Source organism: Colletotrichum abscissum (genome assembly GCF_030869225.1).
Source record: "Colletotrichum abscissum strain IMI 504890 chromosome Unknown Scaffold_17.1, whole genome shotgun sequence".
Lineage (NCBI taxonomy): Eukaryota > Fungi > Ascomycota > Sordariomycetes > Glomerellales > Glomerellaceae > Colletotrichum > Colletotrichum abscissum.
In genome coordinates, this window is record NW_026850065.1 from 608883 (window position 1) to 631918 (window position 23036).

Genomic DNA, 23036 nt, shown 5'->3' on the forward strand with positions numbered 1-23036 from the left:
GGACGCACTTCGTCTCGTTAGAAGGTCTCGTGGCTTGTGTGGACCACTATTTAGAACACACACAATCCGTGATACTTAAAATTATTTCTATTCAAAGCTTGCTTGATAGTATCAGATCACGCTAAGAACATGTTTGACCATGGCTATCGCCTTCTCTTCTTCCAACCGCCGAGCAACCAATTGCAGGCTGATGGGCATGCCATGTACTGTCGCGGCATCGTCTGCGTAGGAAACATTAGCCATGTTGGTCCTTGATTATAGAAATACAAACGTGACTTACATTCGGCGTGGATAGCCTCACAGTCTTTGCTGAGTGGCTTTTCTGTGGAGTCGAGAGGCGTATCCAAGCTTTGGTCTGCTGTCAAGCCAGTCGGGAAGGAAACGCAAGAGTAGTCGAGGACATTGTAAACACCCGTGTATCCAACTGTAAGTTCATGGGTCAGAACAATCCCTCAAGACAAGACATAGAGGTAGTTATGATCTTTAAACTCACCATGCTTGAAGCCTCCGCTCTTCACACTCGCAAATGGCGTTGTGGGGCACAGAATCGCATCGATCCCAGCCGCGGTCCACCGGTCGAGATATCGCTTCTGGAACGCGGTGCGTTCAAGGTGAAGCTGCCACATATCGTACGTCCCGAGCTCCTTCGCGGTCCCGTACGCCGCCATTTCGGGCCTGAGTGGCTCCCCGGACTTCTCAAGCTCCTTCTGAATGGAGATACCGCCGTCAGCGACAAACATGCGCTCCAACAGAGTCAGCCCCTGCCTGTGGTCAACGGGCTCCCAGTCAACAATTTCGATTTCGCCACCAGCGGCCTTCAGCTTCTCGACAGTCGCCTTGAGCGCGCGTGTGACGGGCGGAGTGGGCCTGACCATGCCGTCGTTCCACATGACTGCAATCTTCAGCTTCGAAGGAAGTTGCACCTCGCGCCACGGAATCGGGACGCAGCGCGGGTCGTGGAGCCAGGTCTTTTGGTTGACGACGGTTTTGCTGTAGAGTTCGAGATCGGTAATGGTTCGGGTCATGGGGCCGTTGACAGATTGGACGGCTTCCTGGCCGCCCATGCCGGAGCGGCAACCTAAGGTGGGGAAGCGGCCGAAGGATGGTCGGAGGGTGAAGATGCCGGTGCAAGCGGCGGGAATGCGGAGAGAACCGCCTTCACGAATGAGAGAATCAGCGTCCGGCCTTCGTTCAAGCAACAGCCAGAGTTGGAGTGATCTAAGACTCACCGATATCCGTTCCGACACCAAGCGGACTGCCCTTGAACGAAATAAGCGCAGATTCTCCACCGGAGCTCCCACCGCTAGTAAGATTCCTGTTTCTCGGGTTCACCGTCCGGCCAAAGACATTATTGACCGATTCCGCGATCATCATCGCCGTCGGCACGTTGGTCTTGACGTAAAAGACGGCGCCGGCCTCCTCCAGCAGCGTGGCTAGGGCAGCGTCGTACTCGGCGGGGTTGTCAATGTGAGAAACGAATCCTACGGTGGCATCAAGCCCCTTGAGATTGAAGTTGTCTTTGAGGGAGATGGGCAAGCCGTGGAAGGGCCCGATGGGCTTTCCAGTGCGCTCGAGGTACTCATCTCTGGCTTTTGCTGTTGCGAGTGCGCGGTCAAAACACGTTTCAGAGAGGCAGTTTGTCTAGTTTACTTGTGAGTGAAGAGCCCACCTGCAAGTGAAGAGAGTCAGGCGGAGGAGAGGAGAGGGGTACTCACCAATTGATGAGCGGCAACGGCCCTCTTGCAGAAAGCGTTTGTGACCTCTACCGACTTGAGTTCTCCGGATGCGAGCTTGGGGATCAGATCGGCGGCGTCACTGTTCGTGATGGCGAGCTCTTTCTCTGTGAACCAGCCCGAAGTCTCGGGCCACGATGTGACGTCGTCCTGGGAATCCGGAGGAAGTAGGTTCTTGGGAACAAGCCATTCTGAGGGGAGTGCTGCCGCGAGTGACTCTCGTTTTTTGGCGGCTGCCAATTCCCATGTCTCGGTCTTAATGCTTCCCATAGTAAAATACCTATTGGCTGAGATAGTTTCGTATGAGGATGTCTCTTTGGTCCGCGTACGATAAGATAACCAGGTGGTCAGGGAAAACGATAGCCTCTTCACAAGTTGAGTTTAGACAGATCAAGCTCGGCTCCGGAACTGTTAAATAAGACCAGCAACGGCTACTGGTGGCCTAAGTACTACTTACATTCGTAGTCTAGGAGCGATATGGCGCGAACGAACCGCCCAGCGCCGCCGGTCATCGGTGATTTGATTCGGGGTGCATCGCCCGAGATCTGAGGAGAGTGACCAAAGTGACGGGTCACAGTGTCAGTTCGGATCCGCGGGGACTGTGGTGTTGCGAGGGGGCTGTTGTCTCGACAGATAAGACAGCCGGGGAACATTCATGTTGAGACGGCGTGCGGAGACTTCGACCACCAACTCAATTCACCTTGATAAGCTTGACCACAGGCTGTCAAGCCTGTACAAAGTCAACTTGTTTCGATGAGCTCTACTGCGTAGAAGCGGGTACTTTTCCAGTACGGCCCCATGGGTAAAGACATCCTTCGAAGCACGTTCATGGAGGGGCAATGCTAGAGTGTGGACTGCCCCCTAGTCTTGGAAAGGACGCTAAGTCGTCCTCCCCGCGCGTGCCAGCTCTCTACAATCAATCAAAGAAACCGCCAACAGTGGTGACCTTAGTTGAGCTAACGCCCCGTGTAACGCGGGAGGGCGATTCGGGTGCTGCTCATTATGGTCCATGACGCAGACAGCCAGTGTCTTCAGATTGAACCTAATGAGCTAGCTCCGCTGTCGCACCGGAATAAACGCCGCCATGTGACCGTGAGGATCGCTGCCGGGTTTCTTTTCCCGCAGCACTGGTAAAACCTACGGATAGTACATGTACGATCGTAGATGCTCAAGGCGTTCTCGAATAAGACGGTGGAGTTCAATTCTAGAACTTCTCTTCATCAGGTATTCAAAAGTCAATTGAGAACGCGCTCTAGCAAAGTGGGACGCGTCTAAAAGAGCCTTAGCCCTACGTAAAATTCTCTCAAATCGATATCGCCGAGCCTTTCCATCGACGCATTCAATTTCACGGCCGCCATCGCAAACGCTCGCCACCACGACGTGAAGCACTACGCAACACCACATCGTCGCGTCTGAACTATCGCGACCACATCCAGGGCGTATCCAGCGTGTTTTGAAGAGGCTGAACTATAGCCTCCTAGCTTCTGGCTAAACCTCTCGGACAACCATCGGACGACGTCTCCGGAGAGAGCTGTGAGCTTATCGTTCCATTCTGGTTCGTTGCGGGGTGCCTGCGATCTCCAGCATTCGATAACGGCACCTTGGTTGCTCACAGTGCAACAGGGACATCGAATCACAACGCTTTGCGACAAGAGCCGACCAACACAGGGAGCCGACAATAGCTCAACTGAGTCGGGTAAACACCGATCGCCTACACAGCGAAAGCCATTGAGATAAGAAACCATACTCAAACAGGATGTCAAAGAACGCCTAAACGGTTCCTGTGACGCTGATTATCCCCGGTCTCGATTACCGTACGGGGGAAAAACAACACCAGCCCTATCGCAAGATCCCTGCTCTTTATTCCTGTGACCATTTTCTTATCTCTTGGGAGATATCGGCCCGCGATAAGTGTCAAGCTTAGGTCTTTGGCAGCTTGGGAACTGCTGGCAAGGGGGTGCAAACAGTCTACGGTTGCAATTCCCATAAGAACTTCACGTCGGTCAGCGTTCGGGTGCATCTATCACGGTGAACGGTGTGCTTGAGCTGCTCGACTTGTCACCGCATCCCTTCAATTGGCAATCCATCAGTTGATTCGCTGATTTTACAGAGGCTTGGTTCCTTGCAGTATAACTTGCCGAACCCATTGCCCAACATGGCTTTCGAGAAAGTCCGCCAATATCTGAATGTGCAGTATCAACCAGGGGAGAAGAAGCTCGTTTCCAAGATTGACTTCTTCATCTTGACGTTTTGTTGCTTGAGCTACCTGGTCAACTACGTGAGTCAATGCCTCTTCCCAGATTTCTGCTGGTGTTCGTGATGAGCACAAATTTTCTAATAGGTCCTTTTAGCTTGACCGTACCAATCTGAACAATGCATACGTTTCCGGTATGAAGGAGGAGCTGGGCTTCGTGGGGAACCAGCTCAACGAGATCAATACATGCTTCACAGTCGGGTAAGCCAAGAGAATATCATCGGACTGCACCTCTCACTGCTCCCTGACAACGACTGACACCTCAACTAGCTACGTTATCGGACAAATCCCATCCAACCTGTCCCTGCACTACGTCAAACCGCGCATCTGGTTTCCCCTCATGATGATCATCTGGGGTGGCCTGACAATGTGCACCGCTAGCGTGCACAGCCCGCAATCCATCATGGCCATCCGCTTCTTCCAAGGCATAGCAGAGGCCTCGACTTTTGTCGGAACGCACTACATCCTAGGCGCGTGGTACACGGAGCGCGAGCTCGGCAAGCGCAGCGGCATCTTCACGGCCTCCGGCCTCGCGGGCACCTTCTTCGGCGGCTTCATTCAGACGGGCATCCACAGCAGCATGAACGGTCTGCACGGCCTCTCCGGCTGGCGCTGGCTCTTCATCATTGACGGACTGATGACTGTACCCGTCGCGATCTACGGTTTCGTGTGCTTCCCCGATACGCCGCACACGACAACGGCCTTCTATTTCACGGAAGAGGAAAAGGTCCTGGCGCGGTCCCGCGTGCCCGAGATCCAGGAGCGTTCGCCGCTGACGTTCCGTTTCGCTAAGAAAGTGCTCACGTCGTGGTACTGGTGGGGTTTCGTCATGCTTTGGATCATTGCCGGTGAAACAGAGTCCTTTAGCACGAATTCCCTGTTGGGTCTGTACATGAAGAGCCACCCGACGCACAAGTACACTGTCACACAGCTCAACAACTATCCCACCGGCGTACCCGCCGTCGGCATCGTCTCGACGCTCTTCTGGGCGACTTTGACGGATTTCCTAGGCGGGAAGCGGTATCTCGTCGCGTACTTCATCGGCATCACTGGTGTGGCGACGTCTGCGATGGTACTGGTTGCAGCCAGGGACCCGACGAGCGCGGCGTCGACATCGGTCGTGTTTGGCGCGTACTACTGGGCTGGTGCTGTGTATGCTTGCCAGGCAACGTTCTTCGCATGGTGCAATGATGCGATGAGGTACGAGGAGGGCATCTTCCGCGGCGTCGTTCTCGCGGGTATGAATCTGGGCAGTAACGCCGTCAACGCGTGGTGGAGCATCATCTTCTACGGCGCTTCAATGGCACCATGGTTTACCGTAAGTAACCCTCTTGTTTTTTCTGCCCGGCGAGGGTTCGAGAACCAGACTGCTGGGAATGAAACGTGTGCTGATATTTGGGACTGCAGAGGGGCATGTGGGCCATGATCGCCAGCTCGATTGCCTTGATTGTCTGGACTAGTGGGCTCACCCTGCTCACGCATAGGGAAGAAAAGCGGCGTGTGCTCAATGCTGAGGCGGGGGAGACTGGATCCATCACCAAGGGACCTATTGCGAAGGATGACGATGAGCAAGTCTGAGAGTACTAAAGCGTGCGGAAAATGGTTGAGACATTGTATTCACTGGTTACAGAAGATGACGCTATAGTGAAAATCAAGAGTTCCTTATTGAGCCTTTCGTTGAAAACTGGATTCATGATGATTTCTTGCGGTTGATGGAAATGTCTTGATGAGCAGCTAAGATTGGTCGACCGTGATTTTAAGCCCAGGCCATTGCTTGACACAGCGCAAGATGACCATGACTTCGCTTGAGGTTCCCTGTGTCTTGAGTTCATTCGAAGGCAAGCCGTGTGGAGGTCAAAAGCAGAAATGCTGCTGAACACCGAAGTAAACGGAATCCGGGGAGGATAGGGATGTATTTCGAATCGGGACAGACCGCAAGCAACGGAATAAGGGCCGCACCTGATCGGAAATAATTCAAACTGCCCCCACGTCGCACGGCACTTTCAGAGAGACCCCTTCCATCCAGAGCGAGACCGATGCGGACCCTGACAGATATTCTTGGAATTGCCGAGGCCGGGAGCTGACGGGCCCACTTTACAAGCTTGCGGCTGCCGAGGCCGGAACTAAAAGAACGGGCCCGCCCCACCAAGTGCCGAGGTGACGGATTTGAGATGTAACTCTTTTTCCCAAACCAAAGGTAGCGTCTGCTCGTAAAGCAGCTCAATCTCGCTGTTTCGCGCTCATTATGATAAGACGGAATTGACGTTGTTCTTATCATAGCTTGGTCCCATCATCATCCAGGTTGTTCTCGACACCTCAATGGGCCTTTTGACTTCCATATGGGAAATCAACGTTTTCAATATTAAAGTGGATCCTGTACCGGCGACACCGACCCGCGATCGGCACCGAAACCCGATTCATAGTCCAAGGCCCATCATCGAAACTTGCGTCATACCCACAGCCGTCAATGCGTTTATCCCTCTGCTGTTTGCTTCGCGCCACCAACCAGACCGCTCAAGACCACTTACTAAGGATTGCAGGCTCGTTATCGGGACCCACGATGACCGACTTGATGGGTCTCCGGCAACCTCGGCGACTTGCGAGCGCTCAGGGGAATGACGATGTGCTCCGCCAAAATGTTCGACGAAAGCTTTCTCTAGCTTCTAGACTGATCTGCAACCCTGTCTTTGATGCATATATAAGTTCATCTGCCGTCTTGGCTTTTCTGATGTATCATTCTGCACTGTAGATCTTACATCATTAGACCCTGAACCCTTACTTTAATTCTCAACTCTGACGTTTCCAACACATCAATGACTTCACTACCATCAAACTACGGCGACCGCCCGGTTGCTGTGCTGGGAGGCGGCGTACTCGGCCGTCGCATTGGTAAGTTCGGTTCACTCCTGAGCACACTTCTTGAATGATATCCTGACGTACCATATCAGCCTGCACATGGGCATCCGGCGGCTACAACGTCCAGGTCCGCGAGCCCGACCTCAAGCAATACCAGCCCTGCCTGGACTACGTTAAGCAAAATGTCGACACATACCCAGCATCAGGCCGCAAGCGCCCCGGAACCGTTCAAGTCTTTACCGACCTCGAAACTGCAGTCGCGAACGCCTGGCTCGTAATCGAAGCCGTCCCTGAGCGGATCCAAATCAAGACAGACACCTTTGCCGACTTGGAGGCTCACGCCCCCGCAGACGCCATCCTCGCCAGCAACTCTTCGTCGTACAGATCTTCAGAAATGCTCGGCAAAGTGAGGGATGAGACCAAGACACGCATCATGAACACACATTACTACATGCCCCCACACAACATGGTCGTCGAGCTGATGACGGACGGCTTCACGAGCCCGGAGATCTTCCCCTTCATGACGGAGAGGCAGAAGGAGGTTGGAACGAGACCGTTTACTGCGCGCAAGGAGTCTACCGGCTTTGTTTTCAACCGGTTGTGGGCTGCGATTAAGAGAGAGACATTGTCGATTCTCGCTGAAGGCGTGTCGAGTCCCGAGGAGATTGATACGCTATTCTACGAACTCAGCAAACACGGCAAGGGTCCTTGCACGATGATGGACGGTAAGTTTGCATTCATACGCAAGTTTTCCGCAGATCAAGCAGCTAACGAAATCACAGAGGTCGGTCTCGACACCGTCGCCTTCATCGAAGACCACTACGTCAAGGAGCGCGGCCTGTCTCCCGAGAACACAGTCGACTTCCTGCAACGCGAGTACATCTCCAAGGGCCGTCTCGGCAACAAGTCAGCAAAGGGTGGTCTTTACCCCCATCTCCCCAAGATCGTCGCCCTCGACCTCGGCTTGGCGAACGAAAACGACGCTTCAGCCTCCGGACAAGTCCTCCAGCTCTCGTCGGAGGGCAAACTAGAGCGCGTCCTGGTCGACCGGCAACACGTCCCCGACGGCATCGACATTGACGCCAACGACACTCAGCGCATGATCTGGACGTGCATGGGTACACCAGGCAAGCAAGACGGCGCCGTCCTATCCTCGAACATCGATGGTACAGACGTCAAGTCCCTCTTCGAGCCCGGCACCATCAACACGCCCAAACAACTCGTCATCGAACCGGCCTCGAAGAAGATTTACTTCTGCGACCGCGAGGGTATGAAAGTCTACCGCTCCAACCTCGACGGAAGCGACCTCGAGATACTCGTCATTGGTGGCAACGACGCTTCGGATCTGAAGACCTGGTGCGTCGGTATCTCCGTCGCGCCGAAGCTGGGCAAGTTCTACTGGACCCAAAAGGGCGCGCCAAAGTCCGGACAGGGCCGCATCTTCTGCGCGAACATTGAGATGCCGGCGGGCAAGACGGCTGAGACGAGAGACGATATCGAGTGTTTCCTTAGCGACTTGCCAGAGCCGATTGACTTGGAAGTTGACGAGGAGACACATACTATTTTCTGGACTGACCGTGGAGAGATTCCCAAGGGCAACACGCTCAACCGGGCGAATATCGATCCTATGACGGGATTGTTGTTGCTGTCTGAGGGGTCCAAGAAGTATGAGATCTTGGTGAGACATCTCAATGAGGCGATCGGTGTCAAGCTGGACCAGGAGAACGGACATGTTTACTTCAGCGATCTTGGCGGCAGCATTTATCGCTGCAATGTGGATGGATCTGAGAAGAAGAAGATCTTCTCTGATGATAATCGCACTATCTCCGGTATTGCTGTTCTTCGAATTTAGACTTGGTCACTTCAGATCAAAGGATAGAAGATGGTTTAGATGGCGTTTTGGGTCATGGGAGTTGTTCTGGCGAGAGTTGTGTATAGAAGCTATAGATCGATATCCCGGCTTGGGCGGTTATCTTGTCAATTGAAGTTAACTAACGTAACTACGGCCTTTGCTGCGCCTTTTCATCCTTGCTTCCCGTCACCAGCTTCATATTCCATTCTCTCACCATCCATCAAGATTCAACAGTGCTCCCATAATCTCATTTTTCGTTTGTAGAAAACAACACTCACACCACACATATCCCATCCCAACTTCTCGACTTGACCTTCTGCATCCCTCTGAAATGAGATAAGGTATGAGGTCCAGTCACTTCTGTCGAGACCACGTCTCAAACATTGGTCAGCGCTCTCCGGAAGATAACACCATACGTCCGCATGATAATGCCACAAGTAGTACTCCTGGTCCGCGAGACCATTGACTCTCATTCGAAGACCAGTTGATGAGGTTTCCGGGCCAGCTTTGATGTTGAGAGTGGCGATGTCCAGGTTCTCCATTACATACTCCCCAGTGAAGTCGTCCAAGGGCGGAGTAGGCGTACCCATCTTTCTATGTTCCTCGAGAGGCAACTGAAACAGCCTCTTGAACGTGGTCTTGTATAGAATGGATGCCTGATGCGCAGTGAAGACAAAATCCACGGTTGGCTTCAGGCTGTACATCGCCTGGAGGATATCCTGGGCAATCCAGTCGGTAGCGTCAGAGAGGCCAGTACCGTTGGATAGGACGACAATAGCAGACTGAGTCTTTGGGATAAGATACAAGGAACACGTATACCCGGGAACGTCGCCTTGATGGCCGTAGACGAGTAAGGATTCAGAATTGGTCCCGAGAACTGGTGAGAGCAGGCTTCGATTAGGGGAGATTAATCCCAGCTTTGAGGGGGTTTGGTGATAGCACCACCCGGTGCAGTAGTCGCCATCCTCAACAGAGCTCGGATTGGCCATATTGGCGCGATCAAAGATTGGTGATCTGTGACGAATGGGGTTGGCGGTGCTTTTCTCATCAAAGGATGCCAACAGGCTGGAACACCACTTGAGCAGATCATTCACGGAGCTGCGGAGTCCTCCAGAGCCACCGTTCATAGAATCCGCAGATAGCTCGGTGGGGGCTATTTTGCATAGCGAGCCGTCTGTCAGACACATGTATGGCGTAGCAATGTTGTCGTCGGTCTTGTGGACGCTGCGAAAGGCCGTTGTCCGCTTCATCTCTAGTGGGTCGAACAGCTCTTCCTTGAGAAAGTGTCCCCAGGTCTGGGATCCAGAAATCCGTTCAATTATTGCACCGGCCAATTCGAATAGGGCGTTGTTGTAGTGGAAGTCTGTCCGAAATCCGAACTTTTTGGGCAGGGCGTTGACGACATTGACAACCTCGCTTTTCGGAAGGAGGATACGCCCGTCCATACCCTGAATTATCTCGTCTAGACCATGAAGGCCAGTCCGATGAGAGCAGATATCTCGAAGCGTCATGCCATTGAGCATTGCATCTTGATCATATCGACCATACCCTGGAAGAACTTGGGCCACTGTTGTGTCCCAACTCAGCTCCTGACGTTGGACGAGAATGTCTATAGCGGCAGAAACGAACGCTTTCGAAAGGGATGCAATGCAGTACAGAGTATCGCTGTCTGGTGTTTGGCCAGTCTCATTGTTGATAATGCCCCGATTGTGTCTAAAGACTTCTTTCCCATGATGGATGACGCCCATCGACAAAGCAGGCTGATGTGTGATTTCCAGTATTTCCTCCACTACGCCAAGACGTGACCGGATCACTTCCTCGATTTTCGCGGTCATGGTTGCGGGAACTCGCTGAGGGTAGCTACTGCTAGAGCCCTGCAGGGGACGAAAGAGGCGGCCGAAAAGGTCACACATAAGAAGTCTTGTTAACGAAAGATCAGGAGAGGGTGAGAATTTGGACGGGGTCGGGATTGCCACTCAGAACCTTGCGTTTGGTGCGGTCGAAAATCATTGTCTGCGTGAGAAGGAGGGGAATGTCCCAATGATGGGTAGGTAGGTATTGCCTCTTACAGGAATATTTGTTGTGAATTGTAAGACAGGCAGGTGGCACCAGATAATCAGGCTGCGTGGCTGCCTGTGCATACCTTGGCTTCAGAGGAATGATTGCTGTGTGTTCATAAAAGTACCTATACTTGACCCCAATGGAAGGAGCATGCAGTTCGGGTATGTCAGCCATCCAATCAGACGAAATTATTCCAAGGCTTGGATCACAGTTTCTGACAACCAGCTGGCTGCAGTTATGATATCTCAGTCCTGATGCACATTCAAGGCAGGCTGCGAATATTCCATCCCCTCAAATTGTCCCAAATGCCCGAAGGCACACGCATCCACAGTGTGACATTACTGCCGTAAAAGGTGTGCGGGGCTCCAGTCAATGAAAGAAGACTGTCAGTTACGCTTCACCAATCAGAGACTGTGTGGTTGATTGAGATCAATTGCAGGAACCTAGAACAGCCATACAAGATAGCTGTGGTCTGTTTCACCCGCGCCCGATGAAATTATATGATGACCTTCTCGATGTAGCTTTGTGTCAGATTCGCCGAGCGGTGTGGTGACACAACACCCACAACCACCAGGCTACGTGTTCCAACATCTTCCCGTGCATACGGAAGGATGGCAAAAGCAGGATGCATTAACGCATACCATCGGCAAACAGCTCGGAGCGTGATGTTGGCCAGATGCTGGAAGAGAGCTCTCAAGGCATTCTGATCTATTTATGAGCATGATACCACACAGAGGGATACTTAAGCCTCGGGGCCTGTTTTCGAGGCTGTGAAACTCTCAAGCGCCAATGTTTCGCGGTCTTGCATCAAAACTTCGCCCCTAAAACTTTGTCAGCTTGAATATTTCAACATCATCACGCAACATGGTATCTAGCAACCCAAATGAAGACCAGAGATCTCAGCCGTGGAAGAAATGGGTAAAGGATGAGCTCGAAGCTCGTCGGAAGGCTGCGGAGATAGCCGCCAAGAAGGAGAGTAATGCTGCGAAGCCGAAGCAGCCCAATCCTGATGAGGACGACGACGATGATGAAGACGACGACGATGACTTCGTCAACAAGGCCGGCTGATTCAAGTGAGTTTTAACACCTTACCCTGCATCCCATCAATGATTAATCAAATTAGATACTCAGCACCATACGAAGCTTGGTTCGAGGACGTGTCGCATATTGATAGGAATGAAATTTATCCGTGACATTCTTTCATGGAGAAACACTCTTTACTCTAATCCATGTGTTGTCCAAGAAGATTGTTATGACTTGATAGCAGCGGAAAGGGGGAAGATATCAAAACTCTCATTAATATCATAAAGTCTTCTGGAAATTGCACAGTGAATTCGTTTCAATCAAATGAGTGTGGAGCTTTCTATTATTACCCAAAGTTGAAAGTCTCAAGCTTCCTAGAGTTCAGAAAATATAATTGCTCTGATTTCCATGCTCTCTCGCCCATGCGATCCCTCAGGGGCGTCTTCCCAGTCGAAAGAGCAATGAGGTGTACCTGCGAAGCGTGCTTGTTAGAAAATATCGAACCACGTGCATGCTAGGTAAGACCGCAAGACTCGATACCAGAAGCAGAACTTGACTCATGGAAAAGAAGAATTCTAGAAGGTACTCACACATGGCCGTTTCGTTACCCTCCCTTTCTCCCTCAGAGTCAAACATTTTGATGAGAAGCACGTCGTCCGCTTCCATCTTGCTGGCGAACCACCACTCGTGGTTAGGGTTGTGGTAAATTTGCAATGTCTCGCCTTCCCAAACGGATGAGACAAGATCAGCTGGTGTATAGTCTCCAGGTCTGGTCGATCTGTAGTCGCACAAGCCCAAAGGACGGATTTGACATGGGAAGCGGAGAGCTCGCCATATGCTGTGATAGGGTCTGTCAGATCTAAAGACGCGGGCTGGTCTAGATCAGCTTACTTGACCACTTGCACGCGCTGAGCCAATAGCTGGTCTGCGTCATTAGGAAAGTTCTTCCTCACTCTCTTGCGAACGCTATTGGGGCTTTGATCTACGGAGAGTCACGTCGTTAAAGTCAGATCTTTCGAGCAGGTTTGGGAGACAGTCTAGGGTGACTTACCGACATGACAGTCAATGGATGGCCCTAGAATTTGTTGGTTCTTGAGGAGGGTAGTGTCCGTGTTGCGACCTGGTTTCGAGCGTCTAATCTATATTGCGTTACACTTGATATCTTGGATGAACGACAGACTGAGCATACCGTCGTATCGAATATGAGCACTCTGTGAGCATTATATCTTCGCATGAGAAATTCCTTGGCTTCGGCATAGTAACGAGACTCAATCTCGTCTAAGTCCTGGAGTTCATCAGAGGATAATGAACTGGGAAAAGTGGCGAGCTCGAAACCCTGAATATCCGTGCTAAATTCACCCCGTCGATTAATGATATCAGTAATCTTGACGACCTGTGGATCGATAACAATGTTTGTCTTCTGCGCGTCCGAGTCTTGGACATACTTCGGGCGGACCGTTATTTGATACGGCTTTTCTGTTCCATAGAGTTCAAGCCGCTTCAGGTATCCGATCTTCCCTAGTGTTTCATGGTCTTCCTGTGTATCCATTTCACGGAAATAGATAGGTGCTCCTGCGGAACAAACTGCGAACGAATTTTGAGAGACTGGGCGGTTGCTGCCGAATTCTGTCTTCGAAAAGATACCATTCTTAAGTAGGAGGGAGAAGCGAAGGGTCTTCAGAAAGTTCCAGCGTGCACTTCGGAATGAAATGTATTGGGAGTCCAAATGACCCTGTACATTGAGGCTTAGCGAGGCTACCATCGGGTCTAAGGGACTCTGCAGCAGGTGTGGCAGCAACTAGACTTTATGCGGGTGTGTTGCTGAAAGAGGAAGGAGGGTGTCAATGACTTTTGAATTGCAGAGGAAATCAAGCCGCGTATCAGTGACATGGGATGGGTTGAGTTCATGTAGGCTCTGGGCTTCGCCGGAATCCTATGACGTCCCCCCTCCCCCGGTTTTCACGGTGCATGCAGCTGAGAAAACGCGTTTCCACTGCTTGACTCGTAGATCAACATGGATTCTGTGCATAATTTTCTACTTTCTCGAGAAAAGAAGAAGAGTAACGTATTCAGACGACGACGAAGGTAAATCGGCGACACTTTATATAGCGACATCATCTGTGAAGCAAATCTTGCAATAGTGATGTATGATCTTTCGATATATACGTAATTGTGCCGAGTTTTTCTTTCTTTTCGTGCTTAAGTTTAAAGGGGTGGAGGCGCAGGGCGCGATATCATCTATCCCTAACTACCTTAAAGTACGTTAGATATATGGCACTAAATCATTGAGTAGATCCTCGGTCAATGTGACTTCGGAATGTCCCGTTTCCTGGAAATACAGTTCCTCTGCCCTTATACGGTTCTCTCCAGCCTTGAGATCTCCAAGTTCATCTTGAACCAGCGCAAGCTTAAACAGAGACCAGGCTAATCTCTTATTGTCGGGTTCCGAAAGTCGCTCCTCGAACAGTACGACTGCCTGTTGCAATAACGATCTAGTGAGTGATGTCAGTCAAGCCTGCCTTGTTTGAGGCTTCAAATAGATTAGAGCAAACCTAGCAAACTCCAAGTTTTCCTTTCCCCCCAATTTATGATAGCAATGAGCTAGCATGTGTTGTGAAATACCCGTATCTGGGTGGTCGCCATGTTTCTCAGCTCTGGTTCCCCAAGCTGTAAAGAATAGATCACAGGCATCTTTAAGATTGCCCTCCAATAGCCTAAGATGTGCGAAGTTATGTTGCGCCAATGCCAATCTCGGAATGGATTCTTCAGACACAGAGCCGTATTCGATGGCTTTCTCAAAGCACGAAACTGAACCCGCAATGTCCCCTTGCTGTGCTTTTGTATAGGCCATCGTTTGGTATGTTAGACAGAGGGAGTGGGACATAGGAAGACCGCGTTCTTCCAAACTCATCTTTAAGCTCAAGGCCTGGTTGTTGTACCTTGAAGCCTCCTCAAAATTGCCGAGGCGGTTATGGGCTGCCGCCACATTGTTATAGGCATTTGAAAGTAGTGCTAGGGGCTCCGAAGGCTCAGAGTCTTCCGTTTCGGAAACGTAGCGCATGCTGAAGATGAGTGCGTACTCGAATTCGCGGAGGCCCTCCCTGAGTCTCCCACTGTCGGAGATGATGGAAGCATGGAAGGAGAATATCTGTGCTTTGGTGAACAGAGAAACTTTGCCTGTTCCGCACAGCGTCCTTGCTGCGTCGGTGAGGTCTCGTCCGACCTCGAGTAGCCCACGGGCCCAAGAGTAGATGCCGCCATCTAGATACAAGCTAGCAAGGTTCTCGATATCTTGAATATCGCAGTTGTAACGATTTATGGTCGTCTTAAAAGCTAGTACATGTGCTATCAATGATGGGCAATTTGGATTTGTGTCGTCTAGTTCAGCGCCAAAGACTGACTGGCGAGGGAAATACTCTCGAAGTTGGCCGGTAACCCACTGTGCCCTTTCTTTCAGGTGTTCTGGGGGCATACGCAGGATGACTTGTCTCTTGACCTGCGGATGCATCTCGTAGAAATCGCCATCATCTTTTGATTTGTTTATGAGGGAGTATCGAGTCAAATGATTGAATTGTGCGCCATCGCTGTTGTAAGTTAGACGGCTCCTTGAGTTATTTCGAGGGTTCTGTGCCTTAATCCAGGTGCTGACTTACCTAGCCAAAAGTTCTTTCGTTTTCTTCACCAGGAAACCAGGAATTCGATTGACATCGAGTAACGATAAATTCTCGAGTACCTTCTTCGTCGGATCGTTGAGGTTCTTGAAGGCGAGGTTGAGAAAAGTTGCCAGATTGCGCGATGTCGACATGTCCCAGTCATCCACTGATCTGCTATTCATAAATTGGTCCAAAAACTCTTCTGCACTAAGGCTCTCGGTCACCATGAAGGAAAGCATTTGATGTAATGCCAGGGGCAGCCTGCCTGACTCTGCAAGAATCGTCGCCGCCTCTCTTGGTCCAACACTCCTTCCGTGATTCCTCATAAACTGATTAATGTACTGAAGTCCATCATCTTCAGATAGACTGGAAACTTCAAGGTTGTGGCGGACATAGTCGGAAATCTGCCATTGTTTATCTTGGCTTGTCACAAGAACGGAGCCCTCGTCTCCCGATGGCCAGTACTGCTGGAGAAACTCAGGGGTTGGCCCCATGTCCGCACCGTCTAACACAAGAAGCCACTGTTTTCCTGCCCCGAAAAGACTAGATATTAGCGCCAGTATTTAAAATGAAAGTACGGGATATTTGGAACCTGTTGCGCGAGTACCTTCGTTCTCCAGCCAGTTTTTGACGCTTAGTACGTCTGCCTCTAAGCCCGCAGGCTCATAACCAAGTTTTCTCGCAATCTTCATGAATCCATTGCATATGTTGACCAAATCTTCACATTGTATCCAGAAACAAGCCTTGTATGAAGATTTATGCTGATGGGCGTAGGCTAATGCGAGCTGCGATTTGCCCATCCCACCAAGGCCCCATAAAACGACAGAACGCAGACCAGGAGTTTGGTCATGGTCTGATTCAGTAAGAGGACCAAGGTAGGTATGTAGTGCTTTCAACTCTGCCGATCGCCCAGTGAATGTGATGCCGCTGGGGGGGAGTGTATGCCTGAAGCTGCTAGATCGAACATACGCAAGCCGGCTGAGAGACTCTTGGGGTGGATCTCGGTTCATTTGTTCGACGGCTGATTTGATCTGATTCAGATCCTCTTGTATAATATTTTGACGTTGTTGCTCCGAGGTGATTCGGTATGCTTTTGTAGCTTTTTCTGCCGCTGACTTGAGAGCATTCATGGAATCTGAGAGCCCATAAAGGTTACGAAGAAAAAGAACCCTCCGGTAAAACCCTGTCAAATGATGTCGAGTCAGATACGTGCCAGTTTTTCGCTTCATTGTGCCACTAACGCTTGGCGACAGATCGTCTTGGAGAGAACATTTGGAGAAACTGCCCACTACAATCGAGGTAGTGTTTGTAGAAATTCAACACAACCCCTTCAAGCTCTGGATTATCTGCCATTATCGACTTGAGATTTTCTCGGCATGGCAGAATCGAAATTAAGCCATCGTAGTACCCGAGAACGGTGTCCAAATATTGCTTTCTCAAGCTCACGGCCTAGATGATACCACTTTAGCAATGTCGTTCATTCAGACGCAATGAAAACCAAGGGATAACTAACATCAAGAAGTAGAATCATGGCCCCCCACATGCATGAAGGAATGCCTAGACTAGGGGCAACGTACTCAACAGCTGCTACTATAGGGCTAAGCCGCTTGACCACGGTTTGGAGAAACTTCCATGATCCTTCGAATTGGAGAGCTCCCCGATCCTCTTTGAGTGTTTCTAGCTGGTCTTGAAAAACAGCGAGAGATCTACATTCCCGCAAACGGCAGAGTTCTTCCTCGTAGAGCTGCTTTTGCAGTAGCTTCAATGGCCCTTCCCAGTCCTGGCGTTGATTGATTTGAGTCATTGTATGCGAACAAGGCTGAGCAACAATTTATTGTGCGAAATCGGTGTCCAAAAGTTGAAGGGAGAATTGGTATTTCCTGCGTATAAATCCGAATGGAAATACTGCATGGCTTGGTGCGGGGTTCGTTTGCGTACTGGTTTGCAGAGGAACTCGATCTGGATAAATGGCTGCCAAATAGCGTGAAAAGAAGAGAATCCAATGCAACAGTGAGTAGCATTCTCTCAAATTAGTTGCTTAACTTGATAAGAGGAAAGCCATGACTGCAATTGCTTAGGAGGCCCCGTTGATTAAGTCCTATCAGATAGCTTTAGGTTCCGTGATACAACACGTTACGTCCGTGGTCGTAAACTTTGCAGGAGCGAAAGTCGAAAAGGCATCGGAAAATCTGGAAGCGCTGATTTTATTGACACAGTGGAGTTATTCTTATGCACCGTCTTTCTAATACTGTAGTAGATCTTCTGACTTTTGCCTTGTGCCCGACCTCAGCAATCAAGTAGAGATTCAAAGATAAACACCAATTCGACAAGTCCCGCGCATGCAGTGAGATGGTACGACAGCTCCGCCTGACTACGAGGATGGAAGCGGAACGGCACAAGTCCAAGCTACCATGCGGGCTTCCGGTTAATTTGGTATGTGAGCATGGACTGATCGATACAGGCTTGTGAACGCTGATGGCTGCTTGGTTGGTTATTGAATATGTGGCTGATCACACGACGCCCGGTGTGCCAGAGGGTACGTCTCGACGAAAAAGGATAGATGATAAGTCACACAACTTGAAAGCTGACACACTGCCTTCCCTTACTGATTGTGGTGGCCAATGACGTCTCATGTATTAATTTGCTGACACGGTGACATCAGGCAGCGGCATAACCTCATACAGCTTTTGGAATTCCGACGTGACGGGATTCTCGATGGCGGACCACTATGTGAGGGGAAAAGAGCCTGGGTAACCCTGGTGGTAGCCATGAGCAAGGACGGACAACTCATAATATGGATAGTGCTCTAAACTGGCAAATCCCTAGGAGCGGGTGGTATATATACTGGAAATCAGCCCCTGCTCTAGCCCTATCTCACATTCACTATGGTCCTCTTTGCGTTCTGCGGTCACTTTTATACGAACCTTCCACCGCAATATCTGATATGGCTTCCAAATTTGTGGTTCAATGGGTCACATCCGATGTCTACTCCTTCGCACTCCCTGTGGCTGATGACCCATTCCGTCATCATGCTGGGGCTAACTCTCACAACCATCATACAATGCACCCATGGGGTGATGAGATTTCTGTCGGTACCAAAGAGTTCGATGCATTATATGCCGAAGGAAACAACAAGTACCTTTACCATCTCTGGTATTCTGATCAGCTGACGCCTTTCATGGCGACTGAAGTCTTGAAAATCGAGACACTCTCAGCCGAGCTCTTGGCTAAACTCGGCTATGTGTTACAAAAGATGCTCAACTCCAATATGAGGATTGCTCTCGGCACGCCAGAAGGGAAGTTCGTTGTTGCCAGTATTCAGTCTATTTTGGACGACGCTACCAAGGTGTGCAAGGACCCTATCTTCATCAGACTCAGTGCGACATCAGCCAAGGACAGCTTCGCAAACGGAGCACCTACTGCCAAGCCGGATCCTCTTCCGCCCACCGCTGAAGTTGTTCTCGGCCGTCTTCTCACAAGTGGTAGGGTTGCTGGCCGACTGCTGGCTCTTGCGGACGGAGTCTGGAGCGAAGACCCAGGTGAGGCCTTGGTAGTCGAGCGATGGTCACCGGAAATCAGGCTTGAACATGAGCTCCGTGTCTTCTGCTACAAGGGGAAAGTCACTGCTGTCAGTCAAGATATTTGGTGGGAAAAGAAAGGATGGCGTGAGCGCTACTCGGATGGCCTCGTGGAAGCCGTGGTTGATGTATGGAATAACGTCAAAGGCCACATTCCCTTTGACACCTGCACCATGGATGTTTTGGTGACCCCGCCGAGTCAGGATAGTATTAGGTGGGATGCCAAGGTCATCGAGTTCAACGGTTTTGGGCCTCATCTCAATACTGGCAGCGACTTGTTCCACTGGACAACCGACGCTAGTATTTTGCAGGGCGAGAGCGATGAGATCACGGTTCGATTTGTCGATGATTGGGAAAACTCCGAAAGCGACACAGATACCTTAGCTGTAGGAGATCTCACTCTTTCGGATACAACGACGGTGGAAGACAACGAACCAGATTGGATGATGCTGGAGAAGGAGATTCAGGAAAAGTACGCAGACGACGGCAAGAATGAGGCTAGGCTCGAGCTTCTGGAGAAGAACAAGCTCCCTCTTGGTGGACGCTGGTGTAGTGCTTATTGATTTCTATTTCCTTCCATGCATGCGGAAAGCCAGGTTTCCTGTTATCATATTGAAGACCCAACAACGTCTGTCACCCTAGTCCACCCACCCTTAAATCAAATATTTCATGCAAAGTGAGTGACATAAATGTTGACTCTACATGATGGAGGGGGTGGGTAAGCAAGGAGTGAGCAGTAGGCCCATGTCACTCACACGTACCGGTACCACAGCACTGAACCAACGCCCAGTTCTGCTACAGGGGGCCTTGGTGCGCCGTACAAGGCTAAGCACAAGGGGTTTCTTGTTGGCATTGTCTATGTATATGACCTTGAAAAATACACCCGAGCCCCTCCTCTGTACCAGCTGCGTATTTTGTTCAATCTTTAACTGACGGCACTCCATCCGGGCCCGGTGGATACGTACAAAAGCGTTTTAAGGGATCCGACAAACGATCCACTCACATTGAAGTTTTCCAACATTTGGATCAAGTTCCTATGTCTCCGACCTTAATCAACGGAAACCCGTTACCGCAAATATTGTATGGTACGGCAAGAAGACGACACAAACCATGTCCTGATATTGGGACCGCACTCAGCGTGGGATATCGAGGCATCGATACTGCAGCTGGCACTATACATCATGACGAGACACTTGATGGTCAGGCCACATCGGCTTTCCTTCTTGCACAGACAAATGAGCAAGATTCGGTCGGACGAGGTGATCTTTTCCTTCAATCAAAGTACATTCCAATCCCGAAGTCTGCTCATCTGAGGAGTACAGGCCAGGAGCAGCCAAACACTGAGGCACCTGCTATCCTCGCTTTGGAAAGTGTCATGGGAAGCTCGACTCGACTGAAAGTAGATAGCATTGACTGTTACTTCGTCAACGCCTCGAGGACCCCCACTAGAACAATCATGGAAATCTGGCTCGCTCTGGAGCAAGTTGTGGACCGGGGGGGCATCCGATATCTCGGCCTTTCGAACGTCAAGCCGCAAAAACTGCGCTCAGTACTCAAGAACTCGCGTATAAAACCAGCATTTGTGCAGAACTGGTTTCGCAAAGAGACAGGATACGATCATGATGTGGCCGTCATCTGCAAGGAGGAAGGCATTGTCTATCAATTATTTGGCATCTTTGACGCTAGCAATTCATGGCTGTTGGACAGCCTGCCGGTGCAGTACAGGGCCCAGAGAAAGCACATCAGCGCCCACGAAGCTCTACTACAGCAGATGGTCGAAGAAACAACAGCATCCGGCTGGAACATCTGTGTTCTCGATGGCACTACCGACAAGGACCACATGGCTGGAAACCTTGCCGCTGTTGAACAAGCAGACAACCGGAGTGCAGATAAGAATGGAATACTTCTTGAGCTTATCGGGTGGAAATGACGGCCGAAGATCTGACCAAAAGAGAGGACTGAACCGCAAGACTTTTTCACGCACTTCGCGTACAGCGCACCGGCATCAGCTTCAAATGCTCCATGGTATTGTTCGTAGTCATGCCGGTCAATTTTGACGGTCTTGTTCTGTCAACCACTAAACCTTCATTTTGCCCACTTCAATGCAATTTTTCCTTTCCCATGATCCAGGAGAAACTGTGCCGCGACGCGAGCGAAGTTTGTGGCTCCTATCATCAGCGGAAACAGTTGGCTGAAATCAGCACACTGGTGAACACCCGAAATGTTGTTCCAATCCAAAGTCTCTTCCACCGCCGCAATAAACAGTCCAAGCGCAAGCATGCTTCCAAAAAGCTGCCCTGTAGAGATAGTCACATCTACCCGCTGATTCTGGCGAGTCGAATTAGGCGTTGGGTCGTTCACGCCGCCAAAGATACGTTGATTCATGTTGATGTTGTTGTCGAGACTATTGGAAACCCAGCTTATGAGTATTATCGCCTGGGCGACTAGCAAGAGTGTTGACACTAGAAGACCCAAGATGAAGCCTGCGCTGAGGAAGAACCGAAACCACCCAAATAAAGCCACAGACGTGAAGAAGAACGCCCTTTCCTGGCATACGGTGCGCTCGAGCTTCCCAATGCCGATGAACAAAAACCATATGCCGTATGAAGAAATGATAGCGTTGAGAAGCATATCGCCTGCGGTTCGAACACGACGTCGTGGAGGTTCTCCGACACCATTTTTCGACAGGACGGTGGAGAAGGCCGATCGATTCTGCAAGGAGGAAATGCAGGCACCAGCAAAACAAAAAAGCAGGGCAATGTAACCTTCAATTGTTTTGAGCCCCTCGCTCGGTCTACTGGTAATGAACATGAAGCCGCATGTCATGGCCAGCTGGTACGTGCTGTTGGCGTCCTGCATCCCTTCGACAGCAGGCTCATAGAAATTCTGAGCCAGTATCGATGTACACCATTGGAGGTAAACGCCGATCCTTACGCCCAAGCCATAGATGTCGCTATTTCCTTCGAAACCGCTTTCGCAGGTCATGTTGTCAGCCGTGTGAAATGCCTTCCAAAGGCCAGTTTGGGGCGGGTGTCGGGATGGAGCTAAAGGGGATATTCAGTGTCACGTTGCTTGCCGCAAAAGAGCGCTGCGTCTGGGCCAAGCACTTATTTATCAGAAGGCAGGCCAGCCGGCCTCGCATATGTGATGCAGGCTGACCACCCGGTTCCGATGAGGGTGACACACCCTCCTGCACTAAGATGGAGCGCAAATCCTTAGAGAGGCAGTATTTCATGCGCCACGTTGCCTTGCCAGCGTATCCCATCATCGAAGTAGTTATATTGGAGATCGCATTTCAAATTCAAGACAGCAACTATATGACGCTTTTGTTTCTCGAAGTGCATATTATCATGCCTCGCACTTCGCTGCTTTAGATATCATCGCTTTTCTTATATCGAAGTTCTTCGAAGTCTCGATTAAGTCTTGTTTCCAGTTTCTCCGGCCAAACATGATAGCCATTGGTAGCCATGTAATTCTACACAACATCTCCTATGGAGAATAATGATGAGTCCAATCAGCAGCAACTACTGATATATAGCCACTTCTTTAGCCAAAGTAGTCTCATTAGTTGTTGTGATGAAAATAGACCTTAAGGAACATCAACCTTTTGTAATAATCATTCAAATCCTTCTTAAACCCTCCTACGGTTTTTGTTTTCTTTCACTACCTTACGAAAATTCATATCTTGAAGTCAGGCCATTAGCCTCCTTACACACCCCGGAACTCTTGAAACAACCATGCACTGAGACGACGAGGCAACCAATTTTCTCACTGCACTGATGCCTCATTCAGACATCTAACACGCAACCCGGCCTTTTTATCAAGCACCGAGGGCTAATGTCTCTTCTCTAAGAGCGGAAAACCTGGCTCATCAAAGACTAGTATTGAACTTCCATGAAGTCTACCTTGGCTATATAATGCTCCAAGAGTTGTAAAATTCCATCAGGGCGTCGGTTTCTGGTGGAACTGTACGGCAAGCAACGTCGTGAGGACTGTTGGGGGCCATCCAACTCTGGAGTTATGCGA

At 50.4% G+C, this 23036-nt stretch overlaps 9 protein-coding genes across 9 annotated transcripts; 4 read left to right on the top strand and 5 right to left on the bottom strand.

Moving 5' to 3' along the window:
* Positions 1-111: 111 nt before the first annotated feature.
* On the bottom strand, positions 112-2003 carry CABS01_07869 (amidase; the record flags this gene model as incomplete). Its single annotated transcript, XM_060541231.1, has 5 exons — positions 112-221; positions 281-424; positions 494-1156; positions 1230-1641; positions 1716-2003. The coding sequence occupies 5 exons, from the start codon at positions 2001-2003 to the stop codon at positions 112-114; spliced, it is 1617 nt and encodes a 538-aa protein (XP_060402731.1).
* Positions 2004-3888: 1885 nt separating this feature from the next.
* Positions 3889-5565, top strand: CABS01_07870 (major facilitator superfamily transporter; the record flags this gene model as incomplete). The annotated part of the gene is made up of 4 exons (XM_060541232.1): positions 3889-4011; positions 4085-4188; positions 4258-5305; positions 5395-5565. 4 exons carry the CDS (start codon positions 3889-3891, stop codon positions 5563-5565), a joined length of 1446 nt encoding a protein of 481 aa, XP_060402732.1.
* Positions 5566-6800: 1235 nt separating this feature from the next.
* CABS01_07871 (3-hydroxyacyl-CoA dehydrogenase) lies at positions 6801-8695 on the top strand (the record flags this gene model as incomplete). The annotated part of the gene is made up of 3 exons (XM_060541233.1): positions 6801-6876; positions 6936-7568; positions 7626-8695. 3 exons carry the CDS (start codon positions 6801-6803, stop codon positions 8693-8695), a joined length of 1779 nt encoding a protein of 592 aa, XP_060402733.1.
* Positions 8696-8922: 227 nt separating this feature from the next.
* CABS01_07872 (uncharacterized protein) lies at positions 8923-10530 on the bottom strand (the record flags this gene model as incomplete). Its single annotated transcript, XM_060541234.1, has 1 exon — positions 8923-10530. One exon carries the CDS (start codon positions 10528-10530, stop codon positions 8923-8925), a length of 1608 nt encoding a protein of 535 aa, XP_060402734.1.
* A 1595-nt stretch (positions 10531-12125) lies between these two features.
* CABS01_07873 (methyltransferase CmcJ) lies at positions 12126-13328 on the bottom strand (the record flags this gene model as incomplete). Its single annotated transcript, XM_060541235.1, has 5 exons — positions 12126-12263; positions 12332-12617; positions 12671-12761; positions 12831-12918; positions 12969-13328. The coding sequence occupies 5 exons, from the start codon at positions 13326-13328 to the stop codon at positions 12126-12128; spliced, it is 963 nt and encodes a 320-aa protein (XP_060402735.1).
* A 714-nt stretch (positions 13329-14042) lies between these two features.
* CABS01_07874 (uncharacterized protein) lies at positions 14043-16704 on the bottom strand (the record flags this gene model as incomplete). The annotated part of the gene is made up of 5 exons (XM_060541236.1): positions 14043-14271; positions 14332-15363; positions 15433-15961; positions 16040-16615; positions 16674-16704. 5 exons carry the CDS (start codon positions 16702-16704, stop codon positions 14043-14045), a joined length of 2397 nt encoding a protein of 798 aa, XP_060402736.1.
* A 1672-nt stretch (positions 16705-18376) lies between these two features.
* Positions 18377-19573, top strand: CABS01_07875 (uncharacterized protein; the record flags this gene model as incomplete). The annotated part of the gene is made up of 1 exon (XM_060541237.1): positions 18377-19573. The coding sequence occupies one exon, from the start codon at positions 18377-18379 to the stop codon at positions 19571-19573; it is 1197 nt and encodes a 398-aa protein (XP_060402737.1).
* An 893-nt stretch (positions 19574-20466) lies between these two features.
* Positions 20467-20940, top strand: CABS01_07876 (uncharacterized protein; the record flags this gene model as incomplete). The annotated part of the gene is made up of 1 exon (XM_060541238.1): positions 20467-20940. One exon carries the CDS (start codon positions 20467-20469, stop codon positions 20938-20940), a length of 474 nt encoding a protein of 157 aa, XP_060402738.1.
* A 155-nt stretch (positions 20941-21095) lies between these two features.
* Positions 21096-21995, bottom strand: CABS01_07877 (uncharacterized protein; the record flags this gene model as incomplete). The annotated part of the gene is made up of 1 exon (XM_060541239.1): positions 21096-21995. One exon carries the CDS (start codon positions 21993-21995, stop codon positions 21096-21098), a length of 900 nt encoding a protein of 299 aa, XP_060402739.1.
* Positions 21996-23036: the final 1041 nt, after the last annotated feature.